General features: G+C 50.1%; 5 protein-coding genes across 6 annotated transcripts; 2 read left to right on the top strand and 3 right to left on the bottom strand.

Moving 5' to 3' along the window:
• Positions 1-426: 426 nt before the first annotated feature.
• Positions 427-1320, bottom strand: LOC136518627 (classical arabinogalactan protein 4-like). Its single transcript, XM_066512301.1, has one exon. It carries the CDS (start codon positions 1139-1141, stop codon positions 563-565), a length of 579 nt encoding a protein of 192 aa, XP_066368398.1. The 5' UTR covers positions 1142-1320; the 3' UTR covers positions 427-562.
• A 625-nt stretch (positions 1321-1945) lies between these two features.
• On the bottom strand, positions 1946-3828 carry LOC136517527 (uncharacterized). The gene is made up of 2 exons (XM_066511116.1): positions 3567-3828; positions 1946-2350 (listed from the first exon to the last, which is right to left on the bottom strand). Exons 1-2 carry the CDS (start codon positions 3780-3782, stop codon positions 2090-2092), a joined length of 477 nt encoding a protein of 158 aa, XP_066367213.1. The 5' UTR covers positions 3783-3828; the 3' UTR covers positions 1946-2089.
• A 117-nt stretch (positions 3829-3945) lies between these two features.
• On the top strand, positions 3946-5770 carry LOC136517525 (uncharacterized protein ycf20-like). 2 transcript variants are annotated; one of them, XM_066511115.1, is made up of 3 exons: positions 3946-4117; positions 4332-4541; positions 5252-5770. In XM_066511115.1, the coding sequence occupies exons 2-3, from the start codon at positions 4360-4362 to the stop codon at positions 5703-5705; spliced, it is 636 nt and encodes a 211-aa protein (XP_066367212.1). In that variant the 5' UTR covers positions 3946-4117; positions 4332-4359; the 3' UTR covers positions 5706-5770. The 2 variants fall into 2 exon arrangements, with proteins under 2 accessions (XP_066367212.1, XP_066367211.1); XM_066511114.1 differs by having other exon boundaries at positions 4327-4541; positions 5252-5768.
• Positions 5771-6937: 1167 nt separating this feature from the next.
• On the top strand, positions 6938-9997 carry LOC136517524 (non-specific phospholipase C3-like). The gene is made up of 3 exons (XM_066511113.1): positions 6938-8411; positions 8494-9210; positions 9305-9997. The coding sequence occupies exons 1-2, from the start codon at positions 7163-7165 to the stop codon at positions 8853-8855; spliced, it is 1611 nt and encodes a 536-aa protein (XP_066367210.1). The 5' UTR covers positions 6938-7162; the 3' UTR covers positions 8856-9210; positions 9305-9997.
• Positions 9998-12203: 2206 nt separating this feature from the next.
• Positions 12204-15137, bottom strand: LOC136516974 (cleavage and polyadenylation specificity factor subunit 3-I-like). Its single transcript, XM_066510489.1, has 5 exons — positions 14945-15137; positions 14740-14837; positions 14616-14661; positions 14386-14535; positions 12204-14074 (listed from the first exon to the last, which is right to left on the bottom strand). The coding sequence occupies exons 1-5, from the start codon at positions 15104-15106 to the stop codon at positions 12437-12439; spliced, it is 2094 nt and encodes a 697-aa protein (XP_066366586.1). The 5' UTR covers positions 15107-15137; the 3' UTR covers positions 12204-12436.
• Positions 15138-15487: the final 350 nt, after the last annotated feature.

Genomic DNA, 15487 nt, shown 5'->3' with positions numbered 1-15487 from the left:
GCCGTGTTCGGAAGCCCGGCCGGCTTGTCCGCTCGTTCCATATGTCCACTGTGGGCATGTAGAGTAGTCTTACAACAGCTTCTTTCGCCAGCCACTGGTAGGTACGGAGGAGTGGAGTAGCAGAGAGGATTGCAACCACCACCAATAATGCTCTATAAGGTGCAGTGATTGAGTGTAGGTGGCATATGAATCGTCCAACTCATCAATGGAATGGATTTTAGGAGCGAGGAACCATAAAAGATCGAGTACCGCATTGGCATTGTAGCTAAGAATACCACTGTAGTATAAAATAGAGCACTCTCCAAAAAAAATATATATATATATAGTACACGATGATTTTATACAAAAATGTATATTCGATCCATCTCCGTATATGAATGATGAATATATATCCTCCAATTAATTATTCCTTGTCGTCACCAAAGAATGAATGGGATATGATGATCAAGTGTTACTAGGCTAGCTACTCTACTAACGGTGCAAATGTGTGTAGGCAGGACGCGTGTCCCGATCGGATCCGATCCGATCCGATCCGTGGAGCGGCAGACGAGCACCCTCCGGATCAGACGAGCTCGAGGCGCGCGGCGTAGTCGGCGTACCTGGAGCGGCGGATGTTGGCGCGGCGCTTCCGCCAGACGAAGACGCCGAGCCCGAGGACGGCGGCGGCGGCGAAGGTGCCCAGCACCACGCCGGCCTTACTGCCGCCGTTCATCTCCCGATGCTCCTCCTCCGGCTCTCCGCTACCGATGCTGGCGGCGGTGACGTTCGCCGCCTTGATCTGGTCGGCGGCCGGGGCCGGCGAGGGGGACTTGTTGTCGTCGCCCTTGTATTCGTCGGCGGCGGCGGGCGCGAGGTGGGAGTGGGACGGCGCGTGCGCGGGGGCGGGCGAGTCGGAGGAGGGGGCTGCCACGGGGGAGGTCTTGGGCGGCGGCGGTGAGGGCGCGTCTGCTGCGGCGGATGGGGCGGAGGCGGTAGGTGGGTTGGAGATTGGCGAGTGCGCGAGCTGGGAGTCGGCGGCGAGAGGCGCGGATGCGGGGGGCTCGGCGGTGGGGCTCGGTGCCTCCTCCTGGGACCGCGCCGTGGAAGCGAGGAGGAGGAGGAGCAGGGCGGCGAGGGCGCGGGGCAATGCCGGCGTCGCCATGCAGGCAGCAGCGGAGGGCGGCGCAGATCTCGGCGAGGCTCCGCTGGTGTGGGCCGGATGGTATGGGTTTGGTGGGGAGAGAGAGGTGAGGTGGCCAGGTTTTTATAATATAATGGAAGGAAGCAGAGCAGAGCAGAGGAGCAGCGTGGAGTAGGGTCGCGGCAGGAGGTGGGAAAGGTGAGTCAGAGCACGGAGGACGCCGTCGCACCAAGCAAACCATTTGCATTGCATCTCGCCCATGTTGATGCATGCACTTGTTGATGCCTGCAAAGGCTGCAGCTCTAGTCAAGTTTGGGCAAGATTTAGATTGTTACGACTCTAACACAAGTCAAGTTCTGTTAGGAGCCTTCAGGTCCTACATACGAGTTTGGCGAAGATTGTTACGACCCCAACATCTTCCTACGCGACGACTCTATCAGTGCAGGCCGGATCGGACAGGGCTCCCAGGCTCCCAACGACGGCCTAAACCTCTCCTTCAAATTACTCCCTGTACGGCCCAAGCCCAACTTCCCAGCTGTGGGAAGTGCAAACTGACCTCTACTCATCATCAACTCATCAAATAGACAAAAGCAAGGGACGAATGCATGGCACTGCATCCAGTCTCAACTGATAAGTACAACAATATGGTATCATGATGCTTGTAAATGATCAAATCAAGACAGGGCAGCCTCAACTGATAAGTACAACAATATGGTATCATGATGCTTGTAAATTATTCCAGTCCACAAATGCTTGGCAAATACAACCGTCACTACCCACACAGCTCAAAATACATACCCAAAATGCTTCCAAAGGTTCGTCACAATTCTTTCTACTTGGGGTCATATGACCAGAGGCAAAACCTCCCCTTCTTGCTCCACCTCCACCCCACAAAGCAACAGCAAAATCCCCACAAGAATCACGCTCAGGGTTCTCCTCCTGCCTGCCTGCCTGCCTGGCGACTGACCGTCACTGCAAGGCCGCTGCAGCCTGCTTCTTCGGTTGCCCTCGCGCAGCTTTGCCTCTCCCTCCTTGGGCGGAAGCCTTATTATTGGTGTCCGCCGCTGCCGCCGATAATGCCTCGGCGCTGCTTTCAGTGAACGGGGAGTAGAGGAATTTCTTCGCGTTGCCCACATGCACGCAGGTCAGCTTCACGATATTTCTCCCCGTCATCCATTTCAGCAAGATCTTCATGTGAGTCTTGCTGTTCAGGCCAGCGATACCAGCGTCCTGTTGTAGAAAATACGCTCAGCTCTTGACAACACAGCAGGTAACAGCTTATGATTGTCGGGTTCGAATACTATACATTCTTCTGCAGCTAAGCTAACATAAATCAGACCTTAGTGGGTAAGTCTAGTTCAGGTGAAAGCAGGTGCTAAACTGCAGTCAGGAATTTAAAAAAGTGGAAAACTAATGTGTATATCAGCTCATATCATTCAGCCGAGCTGTGGTACTGGAGCTAAACAGTCACATATAGAAACTACAAAGCAACCCAAGCCTGTCAACGCTCATGGATCACCTAAGTCTGATAGATTAGGCACCTAATTCTACAGTCTAGTTCAGTTGAAAGCAGGTGCTAAACTGCAGTCAGGAAATTAAAACTAAAAAAGACATAGGCATGAGAGAGATGAACTAAACGATTGCTAATGTACACAGGTGGCTCCAACATAGCGACAAAAAAATGGAAAACTAATGGGTATATCAGCTCATATCATTCAGCAGAGCTGTGGTACTGGAGCTAAACAGTCACATATAAACTACACAGCAACCCAAGCCTGTCAACACTCATGGATCACCTAATTCTGGTAGATTAGTAGGTACCTAATTCTACAAACTATGATCACCTAATTCAAACAAAGTGAACAAAGTAATCCCGATTTCAGTGTCCTTGCAATATGGTGGTATAGAGAAATGTACATATGATTACTGAGATGAAACAGATCACATGATCCCATTTAATTTCAAGTTCACAGAATAAAAATAACCACCCTTTTGTGGGGCAGAACAATATCCAAGCATGATGAGCTGCAGACATTTATATTGCGCATCAAACTGCTGCTTCAACCAAAGACTGAACAAGCCACAAAACTGTTGATCGGAATGACCTGTTGCAATTGCAAAGGTCCGATAATAAAACTGTGCTTCAAACTACTCGGAGCTAGCTGAACTCAAACTAGCTGTTGGGATGGACAATGCTTGAATCCACAGGGGATGGCTCAATGCCCTGTCTAAGAACAGTAACGCTATCACGGTATGTATCTGGTTTTACTATATGCTTCCCTAAATGCGTAGCATACAACTACTGGTTCGGAGATGATGAACAAAGCAACAGGCTGCTCTGTTTTGTACGAGTAGTAGAATGAGTGTACACATTTGCCCACAGGTTATTATTACACATAGAGTGAGTGAAGTTTATATTAGGGCAGCAGCGTGTTTTTCCTTGTACCTTGGCGTGGTTCCAGGCGTTGCCGACGGTGAGGGGCCCATGGTCGGAGAGGATCTGGAGGAGGCGCTCGGAGATGGCGACGGCCTCCTCCTTGGGCACCTTGGGGTTGATCCGCCTCACGTTCACCGCCCGCTTCCTAGAGAAGTGACGCCGCAGCACCTCCCACGCCGTCCCCCCGAACCCACCGCCACCGCCGCCGCCTCGGAGGAACTGCATCACGCCGCCGCCGCCTGGGTCGCTGGGGTTCAGTTCAGGTTCAGCCTAAAGCCCTCCTCCTCATCCCCTGGAAATGGGCTACAGAAGAAAATGCTGTCCATAAGGCCCAACAGGCCCAGCCCAACAGTTACTGCCTCGGGCTCGGCCAGCTGGTCCATTCGCCCAGCCCTCACAGACTCGTCGTCGGCCGCTCGCCGCTCGCCGCTCCCCTCCTCCATCCAACCATCTCATCTCTCTCCGCCACGGGCCACGGCCGCCCGGCCAACCGCCGGCTCCGCTCCGGTGGTGACTGCCCCGCTCACCCCGCCGCCGATTGACGAGGAGCATCTCTAGAGGTCAGCACCTTGCATCCCCTCTTCCTTGTCACGCTCCTCCTGCCTGACGAGTCCAGTTGCCTTGCCTTGCCTAGATGGCTGGCCGCCTCAGACCACCGTGAATTTTGAGGGGGAAACAATCTCAGGAGGATTGGGTTTTCTTCGACTGTCCTATGTTACGTCTGAACGTTTGAGACATTGACGGATTTTTTTTTCTTCTAATTTTGCAGCGCAGATGCTTGGTCAATAGCCGGCGGTGGCACATGTCAGCTCTCTCCTTGTGCGATGGAACTGCCAACTCGCCATGCTGGTCGGAGTGCTCCGGATCGAGGCTTGCTGCTGCGCCCCGTGTTGGGAGGGCAGCTGCCGTCTCCTGCCGCTGGAAAAGGCCAGGGACCCTCTGCTTGCTGAGGGCAAAATCTCCTTCCTTGCGCAGGCACTCGAGGTTTGTTCGCGTAACTGAAACTGTTAGCAGCAGCAACATGTGTATGTAATGTACTGATCCGTCAATGTGTCTGATGCATGTTTGAGCAGACACTGAGAGATGCAATATGCTTAGAGCATTTCTTTTTTGGTGTAATAGCTTTTGAATGGGAGTCCTAGCAATCAGTCTCATCTTTCACTGGCCAAACCACGAAAGGCTATGCGGTTCAGATACACCACACCACCGAACTCATTTTCAAAGTCAAGCAGTATTACTCAGTCTAGAGAATGCATGTAAGCATCATGTTTTCTGATCAGGAACCAAATCTACGTTCCAAAGTGGGAATTCAATCTGTGCATCGCTCTATGCGTGCACATTGTATATGCATCTTATTTTTCATATTAGTTTCTTTGTTTATTATATCTGTATAGTTGTACACCTTCACTAGAAAGATCCAAAACTACGCAATACTAGGTGTCTGCTTTCGTCATTTTGCAATTACAGAATCCTTAGAAAATGTGCAATCTCAGTCAGTTCACTGTTAATTGTATGATTTGAGCAGTGGTCGTCCCCTTAACTAAGTGCTCTAATTTTCTTCCGTTATGTGCCTTCCAGTCTTCCTTCATCAAAGCTGCTGCTGTCTTTGAAATCGTATACCAGTTACCATCTTCCAACTATATGCCTTAATGCATTTGAATAAGAATTAAGATATGTTTCATTTATTTATGTAGGAAGGTGCAATGGGCCATCAGAACTATGTCAGACAACAGTGGTGACCAGTCAGGCAATAGCACTCGCCTCTTCAGTGCAATTCGTTCATTTTGGAGTATGTTGTCTGCCAAGCTGAAGAAAGCAAGGAAAGGGTTACCAGTGAAGATCCTATTCTTTCTGATTGGGTTCTACTGCGCTACTGCATTCGCAACCGTCATTGGACAAACAGGTGACTGGGATATATTGTCAGCCGGACTTGCTGTTGCCATTGTGGAGGTTGTCGGTGCGCTGATGTACAGGGCTTCCTTTGCAGTTCTTGGTAGGATGAGGAACATGATTACCATATTTAATTACTGGAAAGCTGGTCTTACACTTGGGCTGTTCTTGGATTCATTTAAATATGAAGTGGATGAGTTTCTTGAATCATGTAACCCATTCAACTTTCAGATTAATATATTTACTGGGCTTTGGTAAAATTTCCTCCAGGTCCTGTTACTATTTGTACCAATGGAAAATGTTGGTTTAAGAGCAACTCCAACAGAAGAGCTATCCATGTAGTGTAATCTATATTTGACTATTTTGGAGGAAAAAAAAAGAGTCCAACAGCTATTGAATCTGGCTTTCTAAAATAGCAAACCATCTATCCCGGAATTCTCGCATGGTAAATATAGCTTGCATGTGCCGCTAGCCATCTGCCTCGCCGTACTAGAAAGACCGTTGGAGTTTTCAGTTTTTTTATGGAGATTTCTATTTTAGAGATTGGCTAAATCATGGATTTAGCCATCTATTTTTACCAACTCTCTTGGAGTTGCTCTTACCCAACATATTTTTCATATCATGTTTGTTTTTGTTTCCTTCCATTTGATCTTTCAGTTCTCTACCACTTCGATTTTTTTTTATAAAAAAAAAGGCATGACTGATGAAATTTTCACTGACTGATGAGCTACTGCAAGTTGTGTGTATAAGAAGCTAAAACCTAAAACTAAACAGATCAGCATTCTGATTGTTCGCACTGCTACGCTAACAGAGAATATGCTTGCACCAACAGGAATGGATGTTTATGGTTTATGAACAAATTAATCAGCTGATAACGACACTCTGGGTTGACACGTCGGCAATGTGTTAGAAGAAAAATGATGGTACGCAGATTGCAAAACGATGATATGAAAGGATATGCCTGAAACTGAAACCACCCTTTTGCCGGACGCCTAAGCAAGTGGTGGTGGTTGGATCCGGTGGTTTCTCTGCTGCACGGAGCTGAAAAGGACAGTGTACACAACTGATGGTGGATGGATCGGACGCCTAAGCTAAGCAGCTAGCTGCTGTGGATCCATCATCTGTTTGTTTGTTGGACTTGTTGCTTGTGATATCTATCTTTTACTGGGTTACCTTGGAGTGCCAAGCAAATCCAAAAGCAGCAGCCCAACAAATGGGGTCAACAATATGGTTGGCGGCGGCCTCCGCATAGTTCCACAAGCCAAATAAATCTCTCTCTGTCTTCTCGCCTGTCAGAGGAATGGCGACGGACGACAAGGACGCTTCTCCGATGCGTGTACGTCCATGCATGCACTACATTGTTCTAGCTTCCTCAGTTGCTCTCTTTGTTGTTGTCATGTCAGAATACGAAACCATGCGTGTGTGTGTGTGTCTGAAACTCTGAAGATAAGATGCTTGGCAGACAAGCGTCCGAGCTGGGTGCCATCTTGCTTGTCTTCCTCTTCCTCTTCCTCTTCTTCTTCTGGCTCATGTGTAATGCTACGTCAACAACGACCTTCCTTCTCTCGTCTTCAGTTTTTTCCTTGCACGTTGGACTAACTCCTGCTAGCTAGCACATATATTGTGCATTGTCCACCGATCTATATCCGCATCCATCCACCGAGAAGGAAGAAACCAATCAAGCAAGCACTTGTGTTGTAGAGAAGCGAGCAACAATGGGGGCGGCACCGGCACCGGCGGCGGCCGGGAACAGTAGTAACAATAAGATCAAGACGGTGGTGGTGCTGGTGCAGGAGAACCGCTCCTTCGACCACATGCTGGGGTGGATGAAGTCGCTGAACCCGGACATCGACGGCGTCACGGGCATCGAGACCAACCACGTGGACGCGTCCGACCCGACCTCCCGCGCCGTCCGCTTCAGCGACGGCGCCGAGTACGTGGACCCAGACCCGGGCCACTCCATGCAGGCCATCTACGAGCAGGTGTACGGGACACCCTTCGTCGACGCCACCACAACGCCCATCACCCCGCCGGGCGTGGCCGTCCCGCCCATGTCCGGCTTCGCGCAGCAGGCCGAGAAGGAGAAACCCGGCATGTCCGGCACCGTCATGAGCGGGTTCCGCCCGGACGCCGTGCCCGTGTACCGCGAGCTGGTGCGGGAGTTCGCCGTCTGCGACAGGTGGTTCGCGTCGAACCCGGCGTCGACGCAGCCCAACCGGCTGTTCGTGCACTCCGCCACCTCCCACGGGCTCGTCAGCAACGACACCAAGGCGCTGGTGCCGGGGCTCCCGCAGCGGACCATCTTCGACGCGCTCCACGACGAGGGGTTCTCCTTCGGCATCTACTACCAGTACCCGCCGTCGACGCTCTTCTACCGCAGCCTCCGGCAGCTCAAGTACGCCGGCAGTTTCCACGAGTTCGACATCGACTTCCGGCGCCACTGCCGGGAGGGGAAGCTACCCAGCTACGTCGTCGTGGAGCAGCGCTACTTCGATCTCGAGATCCTCCCGGGGAACGACGACCACCCGTCCCACGACGTCGCCGAGGGGCAGCGGTTCGTCAAGGAGGTGTACGAGGCGCTGCGGTCGGGGCCGCAGTGGGAGGAGACGCTCCTCGTCGTCACCTATGACGAGCACGGCGGGTTCTACGACCACGTGCCCACGCCAGCCGGCGCCGGGGTCGTGCCCAGCCCCGACGGCATCGTCAGCGCCGCGCCCTTCTTCTTCGGCTTCGACCGCCTCGGCGTCCGCGTCCCGGCTCTCCTGGTGTCGCCCTGGATCGAGCCCGGGACGGTGCTGCACAGGCCGTCGGCGCCATACACGACGTCGGAGTTCGAGCACTCCTCCATCCCGGCCACCGTCAAGAAGCTCTTCAACCTCAGGAGCTTCCTCACCAAGCGCGACGCCTGGGCCGGCACCTTCGACTGCGTCCTCACGCGCGACACGCCGCGCACCGACTGCCCACGTACGTACTCCATCAGTAGCTAGTGTGTAGTGACATGCATGACTGATTGACTGCCACTGATGATGAGCGTGCATGCATGCAGTCACCCTGCCTGAGCCAGTGAAGCGGCGGCGGACGGCGGCGGCGGAGCACGCCCCGCTGTCGGAGTTCCAGGAGGAGCTGGTGCAGCTCGCCGCGGTGCTCAACGGCGACCACACCAAGGACTCGTACCCGCACAAGCTCGTGGAGGGGATGACGGTGGCGGAGGCGGCCAGGTACTGCGTCGACGCCTTCAAGGCCTTCCGCGACGAGTGCGAAAAATGCAAGAAGCGCGGCGAGGACGGCTCCCACATCCCCACGGTGAAGCCGTCGTCGTCGGGGAAGGACAAGAGCAAGAGCAGCTTCGTTTCCAAGGCGCTGGCTTGCCTCCCCTGTGCCGTCCCTCATGACCTCTCTGATGACTGATGATGCGTGCGTCCAGGCATCAGAAATTTCCATTCAGAATCGGCTGGTGAGTAAGCGGTTCCTGTTGTTCTTGCAGTTGCAGGGGAATGGGGAAGGAGCAATGTACAGTACATAGCCTGATTGATAAGTTCGTGTGCTTCTGAATTATACAGTGTGATACCAAAGTTGTGTAGATTGAATTGTGGTTATATGATTTGTATTCCCTTTCATTGATAAATATTCTAATGCATAATAGAAAGGGGGAGTAAATACAGAAACTTCAAAACTGAGTGGATACGAAAAGAGAAGCAGGGCAGTATTGTTCACCTAAACAATCATTCAGCCCACTTAAACACCATGTAAAAGCTACAAAGCGGTATGCCATTTCCGTTTAATCGATTGTATCCCGTCTAATTGGCTGTTTATCCTGTTTAATTGATCATTTAGCCTGAATAATGAATAAATGACAGGTGACCGACTCCTTACTGTCTAGGAAAACGCTGAAGGCATGTGAACAGATGGTAGAATGACAAAATCTTGCAGCAGATCCTTTGCTTCACAAGATTGCATGAACATAGCAAAACAGAATTTGGAACAGCAAAGCATTGGGAATTCGAGTGAGTACAACAAGAAAACAGATGGATAAGTAGAAATTTACTGAAAACGATGGAGGTGGTTCAAGTTAGGATTACAATGTTACAAGTGATATTACAGAGGCGGTCAGCAACAATCCTCTTGAGCTGCACTGTTTCCTCCCTATGTCGCCATGCCTATCCGTCCACCCCACTCCGTCTCGCCACCGCCTGTCCCCCGCAGCGCCATGGTCCATCATCCCATGCGGCCTCCTCCACGCTGCCTCCTTCGCGCCACATTCCCCACCAGGCTCAGTCTGTCTTGCCCGCCTCCACCGCGCTGCCTACTCACCACGCCAGCCCGCTCTCCGCAACCGCCTCCACCGAGCTGGCGAGCCGCGGTCGCCTTCACCGAGCCGGCAAGCCTCCATGACGGATGCTCCAGTAAGCACGCGACAGGGACGAGATTCGTGTGACGCCACGCCCACCGGCGAGTTGTCCATGCCGCCATCGACCTCTGCGCCAGCGTGCCTCCATTCGTCCAAGCAAAGCCCATGTTGCAAGAGTATGTTTCAAGTCTATACATGTTGCATATGTTTTTCTACATATGAAGTGTTTTCAGGTGTTTTGCAGGTGTTTCATATGCATGTTTCTAGTGTTTCATCTGTTTCATACGTATGTTACAAGTGTTCTATCTGGATATTTCAAAAGTAGATCTGATGTTGCAGCTAGTGTTTCAGATGCATGTTTCATACGTTTCATCTGCCTTCATACATATGTTAGTTTTCCATCCGGACGTTTCAAAAGTAGATCGGGCGTTGCATCTCTTTCTTCACTTTTCTACTGCCTCACCTTCGTCTCGGTGTCTCCTCCTCCTCCTCCCGACGCCGGTTGGGCATCCATCACCCCCTCCCTCTCTTCCGAATGCTTGCGTAGCCAGCTGCTATAGTCATCTGCTGCAGCTGCTGGCCACGTGCATGCGCGTGAGAAGTGAAGGGGCGCGGGCAGGGACTCCACATGCGCAGTTGGGCGGCGCGGGATGCTGGTATGTGGGGGAACACAAAGTGTAGGAGCGGGTGTCTGTCTGGACGTCCGGACGCTAACACCGCCGAATACTCAAACAGTTCCGAATTACAAGACATTTTGGTTTTCTAGATGCATATATATTTTAGTGTGCACTTAGGCATACACTATGTCTAGATAGATAGTAACAACAAAGTATTTAAAAAAGTCGAAACGTCTTAGAATTTATAATGGAAAAAAAGAAAATATTGTCTGAAAAAAAATTGGACCCCAGTGACAGTAGCAGAAAATATTCATCTGAAAAAATGGACCTCATAGTACTCAGGACCTCAGGTCATAGCTTATACAGCAGAAGAAAGAAAAGCGAGACCATATTCAACCTCTGGTCATTAAGGCTTCCTCGCTGATAATTACAATTACAACCTCTGGTCATAAAAATAAGATGCTTTTCCTTGGTGATAATTACTACCTCTGAAAAAAATACGATAATGATATGGCTCTACCGTCCGTCCCATGACTTCTCGTTTGGACATGGGTCATCCTCATCCACTAGCCTACGTCGCTCGCGTGACTTCTAGTCCGGGCGTCGTGGCTCATCCTCATCCACACGCCGGCGTTGCTCGCGCCGCTACCCCCCCCCCCCCCCCCCCACGCCCGTACTCACGCCTCTCGTCGCGGCTGCGCTCCATCCACCTGCCGCGGCAACTGCCGAGGTCCGTGACGGCGACGAGCTCCGCATCGGCAATCTCTGTGCACTCCATGGAATCGAGCTCTACACCAGTGTCGAGCTCCACAACGATGAGCTCCATTCGTCCAACCAGCAAGGTGACATTACGCTTGCGCTAAAAGCGCATGTTGCCGGCGTATGTTTCAAGTGTTTCATATATCTTAGAGATATGTTGCAAGGGTTTCATATGGATGTTGCAAAAGTAGATCGGGACGTTGCATATCTGCAATAGTTGTACACGTATGTTGCAAACGTTTGTTCCCAATGTTTTATTTGTTTTCCAGACGTATATTGCAAGTGTGTGTTTATGTGGATGTTGCATATGTTTTACACATATGTTGCAAGCGTTTTATCTGGATATTGTGTATGTGTTACAATTGTTTTCAAGTGTTTTTACAAGTGTTTCAGACGCATGTTTTAAATGTTTCATCTGTCTTCAGACATATGTTGCGAGTGTTGTATCTAGATGTTTCAAAAGTAGATCAGGGGTTGCATCTCTCTCCTCGCTTTCTACTGCCTCGCCTTGGTGTCTCCTCCTCGCCTTCTGTTGCCTTGCATTCTTCTCAGACTACAGAGGGGGCGCAGCGAGGGCCGACGGACGGTACGCGCCAAGGGATTGCTATGCGGACGCGAGCACACACTTTCCCCTCCCGTTAGGCGGGCATGTAGCGCTTCAGACCCCTTTATTTTTATATTTTACGAGAGATGCTGAGATGGTCCTGTTGGTGAGCCACGACGCCAGCCTACAGTTCGATTGCCTAGGACTGGGAGATACGTCCGGACGCGCTGTGGGCGCCGGACGTCCGGGCGCTAGCGCCCCTGAAAAAAATAGGATGAAAAGAAGATAGGTTGATTTTTTTTATATGTATTCTCGTCTGCATAAAATTTTACAGTACGAAACTTTATGGTATCCCCATCAGTTGCAAGCCAGCCTTGGTGATATACCCGAGGCCACATTTCTAACAACCAACAACCGCTTCAGAAGATTGATGAAACATGTCCACACAGAACTTGGAACACCACACCGAAGTATTTCAAATTTGGGTATGAAAAGGAAACAGGACAGATAAGTCGAACTTTAATGAAAATGAGTTAGTTCATGTTACAATGTTACAACTGGCGTTTCAGTGCCAATCCCAGAGCAACGATCCTCTTGAGTAGCTTGCACTACAATGCAATTGGGCATTCTTTTCGAAAAAGAACTGCTATCCTAGTCCAGACAGATAATCTTACTTTGAAAAACTGGGAAATGACAAGCAAGTTTAAACATTGCCCTCCGATCAAGAGGCTGAAAGTGGGATTGGTCTCACGGCGCTCTGTATGCGACGGAATGCAGTCTTGATCCGTTCCTTCAGTGTAGCATTTTCACATTCAACATCGCCACTCATCCCATCCAAGTGCGCCACATTTCCATCTACAGATATGACAAATTTCCCTTCCTCTGCAACTTTAACATCACCAAAAAGTGACGCCATAAGGGCATAGACCACCTTTTGAGCAACCTTTTCCGTCTCTTCTTTGGTCTTCACTGCTTCTTCAACCGGAACAACTTTTGGACCTTCACGATCAATGTTCAAGATCATAGCCACCACAGAATCAGACACCATGTCACTGATGGGATCAGATGACCACTGCAGTGTAACATAACTTTCTGAATCTAGACGAACTGTCACTCTTTCATGCACAATCAATGCTGGAACATCAGATTCTTCTGTTGCTGACTCCACGCTCTCATATATTTGCTTCAGTCTGTACTTTATGACTTCAAAAGAACCAGAATAAGGGACTGCAATGCGCTGAGTGATGTTAGCTGTTGATAACTGTGTGAAGACACGGAGATCTTCAGGCGCCATAATCTGATATGTGAATCCCTTCTTGACAAGTAAGCCACCGGAAGACTCTCCACCTTCTGGTACTTTTTCTGCCAGCCTACCAATAGTCTTGGCCATTTTCTCACAAGTGAAATACATCTCTACTGATTGGCAATTCTTGGGAGACACAATTTTTGTATTTGAACCATCAAACTGAGTAATAAGTTTCTGTTTAAGCCTTGACATCTCATTTGCTTCTCCATGCACAAGAATAATATTTGGTGGCCGAAGTTCGTCCAAAAAATTGCTTGTCTGAGGGAAATCTGCGTGAGCTGAAAAAGAGATATAGTGGACCGACATATGAAGAGGAGCAGTGAGCCCATTAGCTAGTGTCACTTCTCTTGGCTCGTTAATAATGGTCTTTGCAAGGGTTCCCTCCACAACATAACCTGGAAAAACACAGGCATTCTTCTTATCTGTGCACCACTTATCAAAAAGCTGCCTAGAGAGACCACTCTGAAGACCACCTGGACTAGCCATCACCACTGAAGGACCCACATCATGTAAATTATCAATGCTATTCAAGGACTCGATGTGCTTGAAATGGAAGGGATTGGATTGTGCAAACTGGTTCCGTATCCTTTCATTCATGGAGTTTATGTATGTCTGGTAGACAGCCATGCACCTCTTGGCAAGAGGGGAAGCGTAATAGATAGGAATCTTATGGAGCTCTGGGTGTTTGGACCAATACTCATCGAGGATAAGTAACAGTTCTTGTGCTCTACCAAGTGCAAATGCCGGGATAAGAACACGACCCCCCTGTGAAACAGTATTGTGAATGACCTCAGTAAAGCGCTTCTCACGAACAATCCGGGGTTGATGTTGCTGTACACCATAGGTCGACTCAATAATGCAAATGTCTGGGGAGAACTGTGGGAGCTCAGCAGCTCGTAGGTGGCGGTCTTCTTCACGGGAGTAGTCACCAGTGTAAAGAATGCGCACGCCAGCAATATCCACCATGAACATGGCGGCACCAAGTACATGGCCAGCAGTGTAGCACCAGAAGCGTATCCCGTTAACTTCCAATGTCTGGTGGAAATCTATAACCTGAACAAGACGACTTTCAGATTAATAAAAATGTGCATTCCTGAAGAAAAAAAACTTTCAAACATGATGAGCAGAATTCTGCATTTTCTTTAAAGAAGAAAAACAGATGATGCTTAGGGGAGGAAATTAGCAGGTATTGTATGTTTCACTGATTAGCACATCATAAGCATTACATGTTATAAGGATTGTTTGCTATCTAAAATCAATATGCCAAACACCAGTATCGAATATGCGTGTATTTAAGCAACACTCTGTTTCCTGCAGTGCAAAGCCAAACAAGCTAAAAGGTACAGCAATAGGATGTAACATACCTCAATTTTATCCATGGAGCGCGCAATGTCATTCTCATCATACAGCATATCCTCCACGGACACTTTGCTGACTTTGACATAATCCGAGAGCAGCAGCTTGTAAATAGCCTTTGTGGCGTGGGTCATAAACACCCGGCCCTTGAACGTAGTCTGCAGAGATTAACCGGCAAACTTCAGCACCAAATAGCACCACAACGACAACCACGCAGCACGAATAGCGCAGGCATTACCTTCTCCAGGAAGTACGGCAGCGAGGCGGCATGGTCCAAGTGAAAGCTGTAATTTTTATTAATCCCGCGAATTAGGCATGCGTGGAGGCAAGGGGGGGTCGGATCGAAAGAGAAAGAAGCTTACTGGGTAATGAGGAGGACGTCTATGGTGGATGGATCGATCTCGTCGAAGTAGGGCAGCGCCGCCATGCCAGAGTACGCCGGGTGGATGCCGCAGTCGAACTAGCCGCATCACAAAGAGGAGCATTCATCAGCTGCAGTAGTGGCGAATCGAAAAAAAAGTAGGGTTTGCAAGGGGAGTGGGGGAGAATGATGACTGAGGTGCTTACGAGGACGGTGCGGCCCTTGAAGGTCATGTGGACGCAGGAACGGCCGACCTCGCTGCCGGCGCCCAGCGGCGTGATGACCATCTGGTCTCCCTCCCGTCCGCTGGAGGCCGGGCGCTTCCCAGCTGGTGGCGCGCCGCTCGGCGCCGCGGCGGAGGACGCCATCTTTTCCCCCCTTCCTGAATCAGAGAGGGGGTTAGGGTTCTGTTCGTGGTGCGGCGTAGCGGCGGCCGGCGGGCTCGTAGACTACCACCTCCCTGGGCCCTGGCCCGACCAGCCAGCCCAGCCCGATTTTGATTTTTTTTTCTTTTCTGGGGTTTCACATTCACAGTTATGGCTGATAAGCCATGGCCGAAAGTCCTGTTGACTGATTCGTTGTGAGAAAAAAATATTGTTTGTTGGTTGAAAAAGTACGGCTTATAAGTCAAGTGAACAGGACGGTTAGTAGTGGTTTTGCTAAAAAAAGTTATTAGTAGTGGTAGCGCTGACAATACAACTCAGACCACATCCAGCTAAAAAACACATAAAAAATGTTCATCTAACAAA

This window comes from Miscanthus floridulus, chromosome 17, assembly GCF_019320115.1.
Source record: "Miscanthus floridulus cultivar M001 chromosome 17, ASM1932011v1, whole genome shotgun sequence".
Classification (NCBI taxonomy): Eukaryota; Viridiplantae; Streptophyta; class Magnoliopsida; order Poales; family Poaceae; genus Miscanthus; species Miscanthus floridulus.
Note: the sequence above shows the minus strand (reverse complement) of the source record. Positions and strands in the feature narration are given on the sequence as shown.

Coding starts and splice junctions, on each gene's coding strand:
- LOC136517525 (XM_066511115.1), top strand. CDS start 4,360: ATGTCAGCTCTCTCCTTGTGCGATGGAACTGCCAACTCGCCATGCTGG. Junction 4,542..5,251: donor TCCTTGCGCAGGCACTCGAG/GTTTGTTCGCGT, acceptor TTATTTATGTAG/GAAGGTGCAATGGGCCATCA.
- LOC136518627 (XM_066512301.1), bottom strand. CDS start 1,141: ATGGCGACGCCGGCATTGCCCCGCGCCCTCGCCGCCCTGCTCCTCCTC.
- LOC136517527 (XM_066511116.1), bottom strand. CDS start 3,782: ATGCAGTTCCTCCGAGGCGGCGGCGGTGGCGGTGGGTTCGGGGGGACG. Junction 2,351..3,566: donor ACGCCTGGAACCACGCCAAG/GTACAAGGAAAA, acceptor TTTCTACAACAG/GACGCTGGTATCGCTGGCCT.
- LOC136517524 (XM_066511113.1), top strand. CDS start 7,163: ATGGGGGCGGCACCGGCACCGGCGGCGGCCGGGAACAGTAGTAACAAT. Junction 8,412..8,493: donor GCCGCGCACCGACTGCCCAC/GTACGTACTCCA, acceptor GCATGCATGCAG/TCACCCTGCCTGAGCCAGTG.
- LOC136516974 (XM_066510489.1), bottom strand. CDS start 15,106: ATGGCGTCCTCCGCCGCGGCGCCGAGCGGCGCGCCACCAGCTGGGAAG. Junction 14,838..14,944: donor TCAAGGGCCGCACCGTCCTC/GTAAGCACCTCA, acceptor TGATGCGGCTAG/TTCGACTGCGGCATCCACCC. Junction 14,075..14,385: donor GCTCCATGGATAAAATTGAG/GTATGTTACATC, acceptor CGTCTTGTTCAG/GTTATAGATTTCCACCAGAC.